The sequence below is a fragment of the Alosa sapidissima genome, chromosome 10, assembly GCF_018492685.1.
Source record: "Alosa sapidissima isolate fAloSap1 chromosome 10, fAloSap1.pri, whole genome shotgun sequence".
In the NCBI taxonomy this organism is placed as follows: Eukaryota; Metazoa; Chordata; class Actinopteri; order Clupeiformes; family Clupeidae; genus Alosa; species Alosa sapidissima.
Genome location: NC_055966.1, coordinates 11,640,821 through 11,655,720, shown reverse-complemented (window position 1 = coordinate 11,655,720; position 14,900 = coordinate 11,640,821). Strand labels below are relative to the sequence as shown.

General features: G+C 43.1%; 1 protein-coding gene across 1 annotated transcript; it reads right to left on the bottom strand.

Moving 5' to 3' along the window:
• Positions 1-317: 317 nt before the first annotated feature.
• LOC121721480 (transmembrane protein 14C-like) lies at positions 318-1,585 on the bottom strand. The gene is made up of 5 exons (XM_042108460.1): positions 1,541-1,585; positions 1,343-1,431; positions 1,135-1,236; positions 940-1,027; positions 318-502 (listed from the first exon to the last, which is right to left on the bottom strand). The coding sequence occupies exons 2-5, from the start codon at positions 1,416-1,418 to the stop codon at positions 427-429; spliced, it is 342 nt and encodes a 113-aa protein (XP_041964394.1). The 5' UTR covers positions 1,419-1,431; positions 1,541-1,585; the 3' UTR covers positions 318-426.
• Between the last annotated feature and the right edge of the window lie 13,315 nt (positions 1,586-14,900).

The window sequence follows — 14,900 nt, the reverse complement described above, 5'->3', positions numbered from 1 at the left end:
TTGCCGAACTGAATTGTGGGTCCGTTGCGTCGCGTTTCTCCCGTAGCTCGTGTTGAGAAGTTCAGCTGGTGCTGCACCGACAGACGGCACTGGCCAATCAAGCCAATCGACGGACGGCACCAACCAATCACATTACGGTTTTACTTCAAATCATTTGCATAGCTACCGTCGGGAACACCCACTGGAATGCGTTGACGGAACGCAACTGTGTGTAGGAGCCGTTATACTCCGGAAAATACGGTATATATTCATTTTAAAACTCATGTAGTTGTGTTACTACTCTGAATCACCCATTTAACAGAGAGAGACAGAGCAACTTGATGGTTGACATGATTTATGACTAATTCAATCTCAGTTACACATGTGTGGTGGTGTTTTTTCCACAGTCTCATTTTCAACAATCCATTGAAGTCGTATGTTAAATGCTCAAGATCTTTTGCCACTATCTGGATGACCTGGTTTGCACAGCAAGCACACACAAATCTTCACAAACACCAATACGCTGGAAGAGAAAGATTACATGAAGTTGATTGTTCTTCATACGGTCGTATTTAGCCTATATGATGTGTTTGTGCATTGTTTAGGCATATATGCAGTGGTGTAGTCTAGTTAGCTGTAGTGCGTATACTGTGATGTAGGCCTAGTCTAGCTGTAGTGGGTATACTGTGATCAACCCCAAATGTTAATATGTATCCTTGCTTATTTTAAGTGGGTATACTGGGATGGTGATGCTTTTTAAGTGGGTATACTGCGTAGTCCTGCATATCACATAGACTACACCAGTGACATACACATATGAGGTGTTTGGATTTTTCCAGACAGCCACTGTCCCTTCGCCCACCACGCATTACACATAGCATGATTACGATGTTTTATTCACATTATTTATTACGACTAGTATAGATCATGCAGATTACGACAGCATAAGGAGTGGGTTACCTTGCCCCAGCCACAAGTCCTGCTGGCATAAACTTCCATGAGTTCAGGAACCTCACGCCCATCACAGCAGCCAGGATCCCAGAGGTGCCTGACATGAAAAGCACAACAAATGCATCGCGAAAGACAACATCAGCACGTTTGTGCGTTATTAACAGAAATAGACAGGCTCTGTTAATGTTATAAAGGCTAACCAACCCAGCAAGACCCAGAAATTATCAGAATTCTGAGACATTTGGTAGGCGCCAACCCCCGCCAGTACTCCGAACAGAAGTCCAGCAACAAGCGAGGCGATGCTTCCTGTAAACAGAAGGAGAGAGGGATAGCTTTGTTGCGGGTCTTTTTCGTCAACACTGCAAGAAAGTACATGTATTATCACAATGTAACCTAGCGTTGATTGACATACCTGCTTTAACGAAGCCAATTATACCCCCAGAAGTTACCAAGACAGCGTAACCATACCCAATCAGATTGAAGGCCATCCTTTTCTAGTTGCTGTTAAAGTAGGTTTGTGTTTTAAATTAAAACTTTTAATTGCTTTCTGTGTCACTATTACAACACCTTCAATGTTGGTTCGTCTGAAAAAGTTAAACAGATAACCAACCATGCACTTCTGTGTAGACCGAGAGAATTTTCACTTGTTACTAATAAGTCTCATGACTTTTTGAATATTACCGCCGCCTAGCGGTTCGGATGTTTCACCACATACGTTTTATTTTTTGACATAAGTAAAAAAAATCACATGATCTTTTATGTGGTAGTAGTAGGTTGATGTACTGTGCGGCTAATTATGAGATAATAGTGAGTTGCAGCAAACGTATAATGAAGTGAAGAACATATGAAGCTTATTTTCTCAAGAGTTTCGCGTATTTATCACACTCATAATCTGTTGGCCAACTTGACAACACAAAATGGTCATTATGGTGGGCTATATGATTACAGCACTTCAATGTAGCATACTGACAGAGTTTGATAACATTCAGATGTTGCTGCTTCAGATTACATAGCTATAGCATGGTTTTACTATGTGGGGTAACCCTAACCCCTTGTGCAAGTTTACATATCACTGGATGACAACTGGATTAGGCTACAACAATGAATCCAGGGTGAGAAAACAAAGCAGCCTATCTACACATAAGGACTGTATGCTCAATAATGACCCTCTTTGTTCAATATGTTTATTAAGTGTTTTCCAAGTAGTTTAGTACAAATCAACAAAGATTAGGAGTAAACAAATATATGCCAATATGGAAGGAAGAGAAGAAAACGAAAAAAGAAGAATAAAAACAGGACGTATTACTCAAGACAATGAAATGAGATGTGCTGCTGCATCACTGGTGCTCTAAATTAAAACAGAATTTAACAAAGAGGTGAGTGGCCTATTGTGAGTCTCACAATTGTTCAAGGTCTCCATCAAATTGAGCAAGAAGGTCATTTTCTCCATGTGTAATACAGAGGTAAGTTCTGTTAACCATGTCTTGAAGAGTGTCACTGCTTCTGACTTCCAGAGCCTTAAAATCTCTAAAATCTCTTAATAGTCTCTCTTGGTGTGCTGTATAGGGGGGGAATGAGTCCATGTAGACAGGGAGTAGCTAAACAGTGCCACCTCTGGCTAGGGCTTGAACACACAGCTGTACATTTCAGAAAAACATTGGAATATTCCACACTATTAGTCATACCATTTTGGACATGACCTGAAGAGATAGGTTAAGGAACCGTTAGCTGACTTACATCGACCACACAAAGGGGAAACAGTAGGGTATATCCTATGTAGCTTAGCTTTTGAATAATGAAGTCTATGCCTGACCTTAAACTGGATTAAGTGATGCCTGGTATTAATAGAACAATATTGGATTCTACAGAGACTTTCCTCCCAAACAATATCATCAATCTGGAGACCCAGTTCCTCTTCACAAGCTTTCTTCAAAGAATGGGTGGCATAGTTCACCTGTTCAGAAAATACCTTGACAAAATCTGAGATCAAGTGTTGAATCCAGTGGGCCAAACAAAAGCCTATAAACCCTGCTTTCCTCAGGGAGAGATTAGATAGACAGACAGAATTAGGTTTTGGCGGACATAGTTCCGGTTGTTGATTGTTGAAATTTCCAGGTCATAGAGCTCTGGCCTACTGGTGTGAAGGCTAAGGTTTGCTGCAGTAATGTGGAAAGCAAGGTAACCCAAATCCCCCCCTCTCTGGGTTTTGTAAATGCATTTTTGATATTCTATGAGCTTTTAAACCCCAGATAAAAGGCATGATTATTGAGTCTAGTAGTGTAAAGAATGACTTTGTTAGGAAAATCGGAAGGTTTTGAAAGAAGTATAGGAATCTTGATAGCATTTATACGACCCACCAAAGAAAGCAGGAGCATGCGCCACTTGCCAATATCTCCTTTTAGTCTTTCCACCTTTTTGTGAAAATGCAGTTTAAAAATGAATTTAGGATATTTTGGCAGAATTACTCCAAGGTACTTCAGCTCGTCTGTAACTTTAAATGGGAGTTTATGCAAAACTTCTGCTTCATGGTAATCCCCAAGAGGCAAAAACTGGCTTTTCTGCCAGTTAATAGAGTACCGAAGTGTGACGTTGCATTTCCATGACGGCAGAATCACTGGATCTAAACAAACTTTCGAAGTGGCTTAAATAGCATTGAATGTAGACATGTGGCATCATTTCTAGCTAATAAAAATAAATATAGCCATTTAAACATATTTTACCTGCTAGGCAGCAGCTTAGCCACATAACACAGATTCCCTGGCCGGTGTAATAGAAAGAAACAAAATTCCAGTGGATATTTCACATCTTCTCAAAGACTGGCGGCTGTTAAGAGTGACGTTTTTTGCCCAAAAAATAAAGCCAAAACACGTCCGTGAATTTAAGGATTTTAACCGCATGCTGTGAAGTTACATGCAGGTCTCTTTTATGGAGGAAACCCATGCTACGCTATGTCATGGCTTCAATACTCTATTGTGTACCCAGAAATGTCACCAAATAACTTTATGAGGTCTAACAGAATGGGGATAGACTGTTCAGGCTGTGATATAAAGATAGATGGTGGTCTACAAAACTAGACGAATAGGTTTGAGAGAGCCGTGTTGCCTGATACTAATAGCAAGGGGTTCAATACCAATCGCAAAAAGGAGTGGGCTGAGGGGGTAGCCTTGGCGCGTCCCATGATGTAATGGAAATGGAGTTGATCTTTCTTGATTTGTTAGAATGTAAGAAGGGTGGGCGTATAACAATTTAATCCATGAGATAAAACGGCTACCAGAGAATGTCTAATAAGGGGAGAACTTCCACTCTCGGAAAACTTCCGGTTTCTGAACTGGTTGCAGTTCCTTCTGTGGTTCCACATGAGGGTGCTCGCAGGCGAGTCCAGAATGAAAGGAGGTCTATGGAGCTGTACCCCTCAAAATCCACTTTTCTAGGGATATATATGTTTTTCAAGTAATTTGAATATTGTATTGTATTGATTTTTTAAAGTAACTTAATTGTTCTAAAAAGCCTTTCAAACGTGTCAATGACGTCATTCATTAGCACAATGCTAGCGTGTTATGGGCAACAACGACCCAACCTGTAAGAAAACGAAAGGACATGACTCCCGGATTATTTCACTTTTGATTGATAATCCATATCCATTTTGCGAAAAATAAAATAAAATCTGAGGGTTTCAGTTGTTAAATAGGTGAAAACAATAAATTTAGCCATGTAGCTCCATAGTACCCCATGTATTTTGGACTCGCCATCTAGGTGAACTCTGGTGAACTGCAGCCAAATTCGGTTTGTATGGGATTAATAGAGTGGGGAGGCTCTCCGTAGACGGGCTCTGCGGCTACCAAATCCAAAGCCCTCCACATATATGCCCACTTTAACTGATCAAAAGCTTTATCTGCATCTAAGCAGAGGACCACCACTTTCTGATCCTTCTTATAGTCACAGCAGGGGCAGCCGTGGCCTACTGGTTAACGCTTCGGACTTGTAATCGGAGGGTTGCCGGTTCGAACCCCGACCAGTAGGCATGGCTGAAGTGCCCTTGAGCAAGGCACCTAACCCCTCACTGCTCCCCGAGCGCTGCTGTTGTTGCAGGCAGCTCACTGCGCTGTGTGCTTCACCTCACTATGTGTTCACTGTGTGCCGAGTGTGTTTCACCAATTCACGGATTGGGATAAATGCAGAGACCAAATTTCCCTCACAGGATCAAAAGAGTATGTACATTATGTTCATTAGTCCAACATTAAAAAAGGAGAACCTACCAGGAATGAAACCAATTTGGTCAGAATGGATAATGAAGCAATATGTTTGTTTAACCTATTTGCCATCAATTTTGTGAAAATTTTCATATCAGAGTTCAGTAATGCAATCGGACGATAAGATGATGGTTCAGTCTCATCTCTCCCCTCTTTTGATATACATATGATACACAGTGATGTAAAAATGTGACGCCCTTAACTCATTGAGTGCCTAATGCGTTGAGTGCCAAAATTGTAATATTACGTTTTTAGCTTTTTTTTTAATTACGAAACTAGACACTCTAACACACCTTATATGTGATTTTGGGAACTCTGTGATGAATGGAAATGAAATATATGACGATCGAAACTCATGAAAACGCAAGATCTGGACATTTTATCTGGACGTTTGATCTTAACTCGGCTTTTGATGGTTGCCGCTTTGTTTCGAATCACTCACTGATTAGCCTATCAGGACATGCACGCCAGGTCAAAATCAGGTCATTTATTTTCGTAGGTTTATCACAAGGTGGCCTCGTTAGATCTCTTCCCAGAAACTTTGCAGGCAACACTTCTCAGGTGCTGAAGGGAGAAATGAAAAAGTAGAAGAAAAATATATTGCAGCAGGTGCGTTTTCGCCGTAAGAACGCTGGATGAGTCCACCTTTCTACTAAGACAAGATGACTCTGACCACGACAAGTCAAAAACATTACAAGGAGTGACTGAACACCGTGCTGAGGAGGGAGTTCCATCTCCACCACGAGCCGGGCCTAGCGGAGTGGGTGGTAGGCCGAGTCGCGCTTGCAAGAGGGCACGCCTTTGCCAGAGTGCCGAATATGTCGGTGATAGTTACTCATAAAAGACGCAATATCTCCATTTCTAGAAAAAAACAGGGATTTTGATGAAAACTAGCCACTGTTTAGCTTGGGATTTCTCAGGAACAGAGGCGTGTAGAAATACACGGTTTGCACCCACTGAGAGCTTAAAGCCTCACCTTTCAAACGAGCCATTGTATGTGTTCATAGCTATAACACAGAATATGCTGTGGTTGTACAAAAATCATCAACAATGGTCTAGATTCTAGGATAAAGCTTCCGAAAACAGCTTGGCATTCAATGAGTTAAGCAACACTGATAACAGTATAGAGGAAAACAAAATAAAAAACACACAACTAAGAACTTTCTCCCCCTCCCCCGTCCCACTTTCCCAAACAAAGTGAGGGCACGTTCCCCTCAATCAGGCATAGAGGCTGCCGGAAAAGCTAGTTTGGCTAAGCTAACAAAAAGAGCCCTATGCTCTCTCTCCAATTGTGCAAAAAACATACAAGTAACATTTAAACAACGGTCATGAGAATGTCCTGACCTGCGTGATAGCAGGGAATAAAGTCACATACCAGACAATGTACGCCATCCCAAGCGCAATGTAATGTTCTGGACAGAGTCCCTACAAACATCTCGGCTTCTTGTACTGAAGAAAATACCTGCTCCGAGTTTCCCAAGGTGACCCGGAGACGAGCTGGGTAGATGAAACCGACCCTCACGCCTGCCTCCTTGAACTTCTTTCAGAATCTTCGAAAGCCTGGCGCTGTTTAAATCACCTCCACTGGCAAATCGGGGAAGAAGTGGATCGCCGCCTCGTTGTACGTCAGGGGAAATTGTTGGCGAGAAAGCTGTAGTATTTTCCTCTTGATTTGGAAATGATGAATTCGGGCTATCATCACGCGCGGTCATGCATTTTCCTACAAAGATTGCTTCCCTAGCTGGTGTGCTCAATCCACAACATGGGGCTAGAATTGCTAGCATAGAAATTGCTAGCACCTAGCAGCTCAGGGATAAACTTCTCCAGAAATTCAACAGGGCATCTTTTCTCAATATTTTCAGGTAGGCCAACGATTTATATTCTGACGCCTAGAGTGAGGCTCCAGGTCAATCACTGTTGAGCAGAGTGCATGGTTTTCCGCCCGCATTTTCATGCAAGCTTGTTCAACTTGTGAGAGGCGGAGGTCGTAGCTGGAGTTTGCTTCTTCAATTTCTGTCATACGGATTCCGAGACTCACCAAAGATGCTTGAGTGGATGTTAGCGTTGCCTCTACTGTGTCAAAGAGTCCTTGCTAGTCTGGAGATCTGTCATGCCATGTTCTGGTGCTAGCGATAGCATCAGCTGTGCTGGCATTTAGTCTCGATTGGGCTTTTATCCTGCTGTTTTCCATGCTCTATCTTCGCTTACCGCATCTCCTCGATTTCAATCTTTGGTTGACAAAAGGTTGGGTAAACTGATGAATTTTAAATTAAATACTGAACTATTCTATAACATGGAGAGGAGCTCAGGAAAAACGTGTCTACTACATCTAGTGCTCACTAACGCCCCCTAATAATGACCCTCTTTACTGAATTCATTGAAATACTACATAATTGAAAGAAATTTTGATCATAACAATGCATATCAAGTTCATTTAACTTCAATCATGTCATTAGTCTACCAGGTTCAGAAACCTTAGGCCTACACCTGATTGGCCATGTCAATTGAATTAGCTTTAGCCATCTCTCTATTCATGTGAATGCTACCTCTTCAGAAAGTCACACATGTAAGATTATTTGAAATAAAGGATTGCAATTAGATGCAGATGATATACATACAGCTCATGCTACATTCTTCCCATGTGGTGAGAGGAGACAGAGATAAAGACAAACAGACGAAGACCGTTCGAAGACCATTCGGAAAACACACAATGGAACAGACTAGCGAGTGTGCAGGAAGCTGCAGGTGCATTATTAAAAATCATGTGTGCTATTGTGGGTGTTCCAAGCATGCAGAGGATACACACATGCATCCTCGAAAATTCTCAGAAAGTCTCAGACTCAGAACGAATGACTCAGTACTTGATAGAATTTTAAAGCACCCTTGACATTGGAACAGTGCTTGGCGATATTCGATGACGTAACATCCTTGAAAAAGTGGCTTTGAAGGACCCATCCTTGACTTTGAGAAACGGTCACTGAGTTAAGTGTAATTAAAAGGGGTGTGATCTATGTAGTTAGGCCAGATTGAGCTAAGTAGAATAAGACCCCAAAGTTGCTCAAGAGATCTAACTTTTCCTGAAGCATAATGCCTTCACTGTTGGCTCAACATCAATAAGTCGATTTATCATAAAGAGGTGTGACAACTACATAATGAAGGGTAAGGAAGCCTTATCATGACAAACTACTTCACTCAGTCAAAAAAACGTAAGTAATACTTATGTTGGGCCTGTCAGATGGGCAACTTTACCACATAAACCGCAGGCGGAAGGTGGGAGAACACCTGGAAAAAGTGGTCAGAACACCAGAGGAAGCTGATGCTGAAGCTGACAGTGAGCATGGGGGCCACTGTGGAATGGAAAAGAGCGTTGACGCCATTGCCCTGAAATACTATTGGCCTGGGATGGAAGGGGACATCCGAAAACGCGTGATTTTATTTCTTTCTTCTTGAATTTGCAAATTATTTGTGCTTAACATACTGTACATTCACAATACTATGTCTCAACATTAGTTACTTTTTTCATTCACCACTTTTTAAAAAAATATATCGGAGTGTCCTCAATGCCAGGCCAGACGGTGCGCGCTAAAAATTAAGAAGGCCGACATCCCAATTGAGGTGACAGTTCCATCATGTGGTTTTGCTCTTCAGAGTATGAACACTTTGCCATAACTTACTGTCTTTCCTCAAATTACAGAGCCACTGGAACTGGTAGACATGGACCTGATGGGGAAACTGGCCAAACCTGACCAGGGCCATGAGTACATTTGTGTAATGATCGACTATTTCACAAAATGGACTGAGGCCTATGCCTTAAAAAACAAAAGTGGCCCAGAAGTTACAGCTTGCATTCTGGACTTCTTTTACAAATACGGTGTACCAATAAGGCTGCTTACAGACAGAGGACGTGAGTTTGTCAACAAGGTAAGAAACTAATTCTCACATCTATCTTTTAGGTCATGGGATGCTCTAAATATTTCCTCCTATTCTGGCAGATCAACTTTGCACTCTGTGCCAAACTGGGCATAAAGAGAAGTCTGACCACCCTCAGACCAATGGCTTGGTGGAAAACATGAATGGCACCATTCAAGGGTATTTTATAGAATAGATAGATACATTGATAAATGAAGAAATATTGCACAATACCATATGTGACAATTGAACGTGTGACCTTATAGGATCTTGACAAAACTGGTTGAGGACAAACCCAAAACCTGAAATCAACATCTCCAAGCCACACTTTTTGCCCTTCGCACAAAAAAACAGCTGACGACAAGGTACAGTACTCCCTCCCATTTCCTCATGTTTTGGCGGGAGGCCAGATATCCTATAGGCATTCCAGCTGAGTATGAGGTAAGTGGGAAAGTATGCCATGTCTACATTACGTGTCACATTACAGTGTTTGACTGCTTGCTTGCTGCAAGTCACCTTAGTGTGGAAATTGTGCCATATATATTTGTTGCCACAGATTACTCATGACCACGTGGAGGCACTTGTGGCACAGTTAACATTGCCTTCAGGCCCTTGCTGAACATTTCGCCATTGCCCAACAAAATATGGAGAGGGTGAGGGAGAGAGTTAAACGAAAAAGGGAGAAGCTGGGCCAAGATGATGAATTCAAAGTGGGTGACAAAGTGCTCAGACAAAACATCAGACAAGAGCAGTGGAAAGATGGAGAAGGCGATGATGGGGCCATTCATCATAACCAATATTGAGAGAAAAAGTGTGGATATTGTGTCACAAAAGGGCAAGATCCACCAGAAGATCAACATGGATCACTTACAACGATACATTGAACCAACACCAAGAATCCCACAAGTGGACTGGCCCATCAGCCTCCACTCCATCAACCCTTTCTGCTGATGAATCTCTGTGTCAGTCTGAGCGGCATCAGTCCCCATGTCATTCTGAGTGGCCAATGTCCCCATGTCACACTCCTCCATTTCACTCTCCTCCACTGCACTCTCCAGCTCTGTATCTTTGGACGATGCCTTGACAAAGGTCATCAAGGCCAGCCCTCTCACCATTGCTCAGCACTTGCCCGAATTTATTGCCAATATTTGACATCCATGTGACTGTGCCCTTAAAGGAACACCAGGCAACGTTTTCGTGTTAATTACTCATCTTCGTAAGTCGGTATATGGTTAAATTCTCTTGCAAGCTCAGTGTATCGTACCCGCCAACCAAAGCAGGATCAGTTTACATCCTGCATCCACAGCACAGAGGCAGGCTAACGAAACGCTAGCGATTGTTGCAAACGTGTGTATAATGGCAGAGCCGGCGAAGAAGCAGCGAAAACCCTTGACGGAAGATGCAAAGAAAAGGGCTAGGGGCAGGGCACTGAAGGGTGGTGGCGGCTGATACACAGCTTCAGACTGGGTGAGGACACAGGACTTTTTGTGGACCTCACAATCAGTCGACGGTCCGCCTAGCCCACTCCTCACTGTGTATCTCCTGCAAGGCTTGCTGTAAATAGCTGGAGCTGTTCCCTGCTGTTCTTGAGCGCAACATTGCAACACACCTCTTGTCCAGTGCCAAATGGCTTGGAGGGATCAAGCTGTTTTAAAATTTCAATGCTCCAATGGCGGACTCCTGGTCAGCTGGCTGGATGACTCTGGCGAACTGCTTCGGAAGAAAACTCACCCAGTTTACCTCAGGAGGCTGCAGAGTAAGTGGGTGTCATGGTGGTGCCGGTGTCGTCTCTTGGGCTGTGGGAGGAGCAGGAACAGGGGCAGGAACAGGGGCTGAAGGACTGCGCAGGGGAGCTTAAGGATGTCTTCACAGACATCTTTAACACTTCCCTGAAGCAAGCCATCGTCCCATCATGTTTCAAAGCTGCCACCATCATACCTGTGCCAAAGAAAACTGCTCCATCCTGCTTCAATGACTACCGCCCTGTGGCACTGACACCCATCATCATGAAGTGCTTTGAGCGGCTTGTCATGTCACATATCAAATCCATTCTCCCCCCCACCCTGGACCCCTTCCAGTTTGCATACCGAGCCAAGCGGTCTACAGAGGATGCAATCTGCTCTGCCCTCCACCCAGCCCTCACCCACCTGGAAAAAAGAGACTCATATGTGAGATTGCTGTTTATAGACTTCAGCTCTGCATTCAACACCATAATACCACAACAACTCATCAGCAAACTTGACAAACTGGGACTCAGCACCTACCTCTGCAACTGGCTACTGGACTTCCTCTGTCAGAGGCCTCAAGTAGTACGTGTTGGCAACAATACCTCAAGCAGCATCACACTGAGCACAGGGGCCCCCCAAGGCTGCGTGCTCAGTCCGCTGCTCTTCACCCTGCTGACGCATGACTGCACTGCAACCTACAGCAACAATCACATAGTGAAATTTGCTGACGACACAACTCTGGTGGGTCTCATCACCAAGGGCGACGAGACCCAATACAGGTTGGAGGTCGACCATCTGACCACGTGGTGCAGGGACAACAACCTCCTGCTGAACGTCAGCAAGACCAAAGAGATTGTTGTTGACTTCCGGAGAGGTCACACCCAACACCTGCCACTGACCATCGACGGTGCTGTGGTGGAGAGAGCGAGCAGCACCAAATTCCTGGGGGTGCACATCAGCGAAGACCTCTCCTGGACCACCAACACTGCATCACTGGCGAAGAGAGCTCAGCGCCGCCTGTACTTCCTGCGGAAACTCAGGCGAGCAAGTGCTCCACCAGCCATCATGACCACATTCTACCGAGGCACCATTGAGAGCATCCTCTCCAGCTGTATCGCTGTGTGGGGCGGAAGCTGCACTGAATACAACAGGAAAGCCCTGCAGCGCATAGTGAACACAGCTGGAAGGATTGTTGGTGCTTCACTCCCCTCCCTGAAGGACATTTACACCACCCACCTCACCCGCAAGGCGACCAAAATTGTGAGTGATGCAAGTCACCCCGCTCACAATCTGTTCGATCTACTGCCCTCTGGGAAGAGGTACAGAAGCCTGCGCTCCCGCACTACCAGACTCACCAACAGCTTCATACACCAAGCTGTAAGGATGCTGAACTCTCTCCCTCCTCTCCCCCCTCCACCCTCAGCTACATAACATCCTGGACATTGGACCCACAATGGCCGCGTGCACTACTCCACTTGCACACTTGCACACTTGTACACTTTACAACTTGTTGTTGTCCTGAAAACACAACACATCTGCTGCTCTTACATAACTTGCACCACTATGTCACTTTCTTTCTTACTTAGGTCAAACAGAACTACACAAGCCTTTTATTGGCCTGACTTTGCACTAGTATTTTATTGACTGTCTATGCACAATTTCAACCAAATTTTGCTGCTCTTATTTTTTTTCATTATTATATGTGCCCTCTTATTTACTTACTTTTTTGTTTACTTGAATGTTATGTTTGTCTGTGGACTTAAATTGGTAAAATATGTCTTGTCTTCACCGTGGGATAGTGAGAAACGTAATTTCGATCTCTTTGTATGTCTGGAACATGTGAAGAAATTGACAATAAAGCTGACTTTGACTTTGACTTTGACTTTGACTTTGAGGAACATCGTGGGTCACTGTGTCGCCGGTGTCGTCTCTTGGGCTGTGGGAGTGATAGGAGCAGCAACATCTGTTGGCTCAAAAGGTGACACTCCTCTAGGTGCTGTAACAACCCAACAGCCCCCTAGGCACCACACTGCTCCTGGACGTGGTAGTCTGACAGGTGCTGCGTGAGAAGGGCTGTTCAGTGGCACTAAACATGAGATGCCTGTGTTTTGCAGAATCAAAAAGATACTTTTGGTCAATAATGTAATTTACTCCAGTTAACAAGCTTGTTGTTGAAAACTTCAATGAACATTTTCACTCCTACAAAGTGAAACTGATTAAAAATGTTTAAAGCAGAATGTATTGAAATGTATAAGCCCCTTGACCTTTAATGTGCTTATGGTGGAGATAATGGACTTTATTGTACCATTATTTTCTTTTTTGCTTTTTTATTGCTTGGAATTTATTCATTATTAAAAATGATTAATGATGATCATTTGTCCATTTTTATTTTCCTATCATGAAAGGTGACTGAAGAACCAGTTTCAGAACTTTGAATGTAACACAATAGTCATATATACAGTTCAATGTGGTATTAAATCATACTAGCCTAGAAATCTAGACGCACCCTAGCGGCAGCAAATTACATTTGCTGCCAGGGCTAGTCTAGCAACTCTCCGTTGGCTTGTGAGCTCGAAAAATTAAACTTCTATCAGGCCAATCAAATCGTGTATAGAGTCGTTAGGCGGGCTTAACATAATGATTGATGGCAGAGTTGCAACGGTTTGGCTTGAGTTCCCTGCTACTTGAAAACAAAGAAGATGGATGTTGCTGTTGGCCAGCAGTGTGACACGAGTTAAGCTTCTTTTAAGTTGGCAAAAGTTTGAACTAGCCGACTAGCTCCGCTGGTGGGAAAATGCATGGGACTCAGCGCTGTCCTATTGCGTGCAGAGGTAATTTGAAAGACAACCGATTATCCCGCCCCTCGGACTGAGCACTGCGAACGGTGAGTGTCCAGACCCTACATTTTAATGTGGGTCTGGCTCATCAGGCTAAAATCATACAGATGCACATGTTAACAATACAATACAGTGTCATAAAATAACAATGAGAATGTTATAAAGTAACACCCCCAGTGGAAATATTTAACACAATCCAGTGTGAACATTAACACTTAAATGTGGCAAAAATAACTCTGTGGGTGTCAAATTGTAACACTATTATGTAGTTAAATTATTAACACTATCCAAAGTGTAACTCTGAACCAGTGAGAATTATTTAAACTCTGGGATAGTATTGAATTTAACACTATGGGAGTTGACACACTGATGATTTTGCTTTGTACTCACTGCAGAGCTATGTTCAGCTGGTTACCCTTAACACAACAGTTTACACAAAGTTACAGGCTACACGTTGAAGAGACTGTTTCATGGTAGTTACAATTTGTTGTCTGATGTGATGGGGACAAAATTAGTGGTGACACAACCCTCACAAAAAATCACTTCCATGTGTTGAAACAGCAGTTTTGGAGGATGTATTTGCAGTTCATATGCAGGAAATGCAATATTTTGGATATGAAAAATTAAAAAGCTGAAAAAAACTGTTCTAGAATTTACATTATGTACAGAACATGATTTTAAAAAAGAAATAAAAGAGGCATGCCTACCATAAGAAGAAGGAAACAAGCCTAGTGCCCCTGTTGAGGACTTTTAACCTGACACACCACTCACAGGGAATGTACTCCTGGGGTTGGGCGTTTCAGCCCAGCTGGGAAATGAACGCTACTCTGGGTCACTGCAAATGTTACTGTTTTGCATGAATTGCCTTTGCCGAGCTGTTTTGCATAGCCTCTACTGTAGCTAGTTTATTGAATGGGATGAATAATTATATAGGTGAAGCTGTAGTGTCAAGCTGTATTCATTTATTAAAGAGTAAACCACAAATATTGAGCCTTCAAGGTCACTTTCTAAAAGAAAAAGGATATTGAAAATGTTCTTTACATTTATGCCTTTAGAATAAAGTGGACTGATGGCAGGCTCACCCTAATAAAAGGCTACAGTATAATAACAGTATAACAGTATGCTTATCTAATAGCACACTAGCCTCCCAGCCTAGTCCAGGTATGTGGGATTCAATACTTCCACTGACGGAGCTGCAAGGGATGCAAATGTTGTCCTCTACATCACATGGTAAACTTAATGAGCAG

Coding starts and splice junctions, on each gene's coding strand:
- LOC121721480 (XM_042108460.1), bottom strand. CDS start 1,418: ATGGCCTTCAATCTGATTGGGTATGGTTACGCTGTCTTGGTAACTTCT. Junction 1,237..1,342: donor AATTGGCTTCGTTAAAGCAG/GTATGTCAATCA, acceptor TTCTGTTTACAG/GAAGCATCGCCTCGCTTGTT. Junction 503..939: donor GGACTTGTGGCTGGGGCAAG/GTAACCCACTCC, acceptor TTTCTCTTCCAG/CGTATTGGTGTTTGTGAAGA.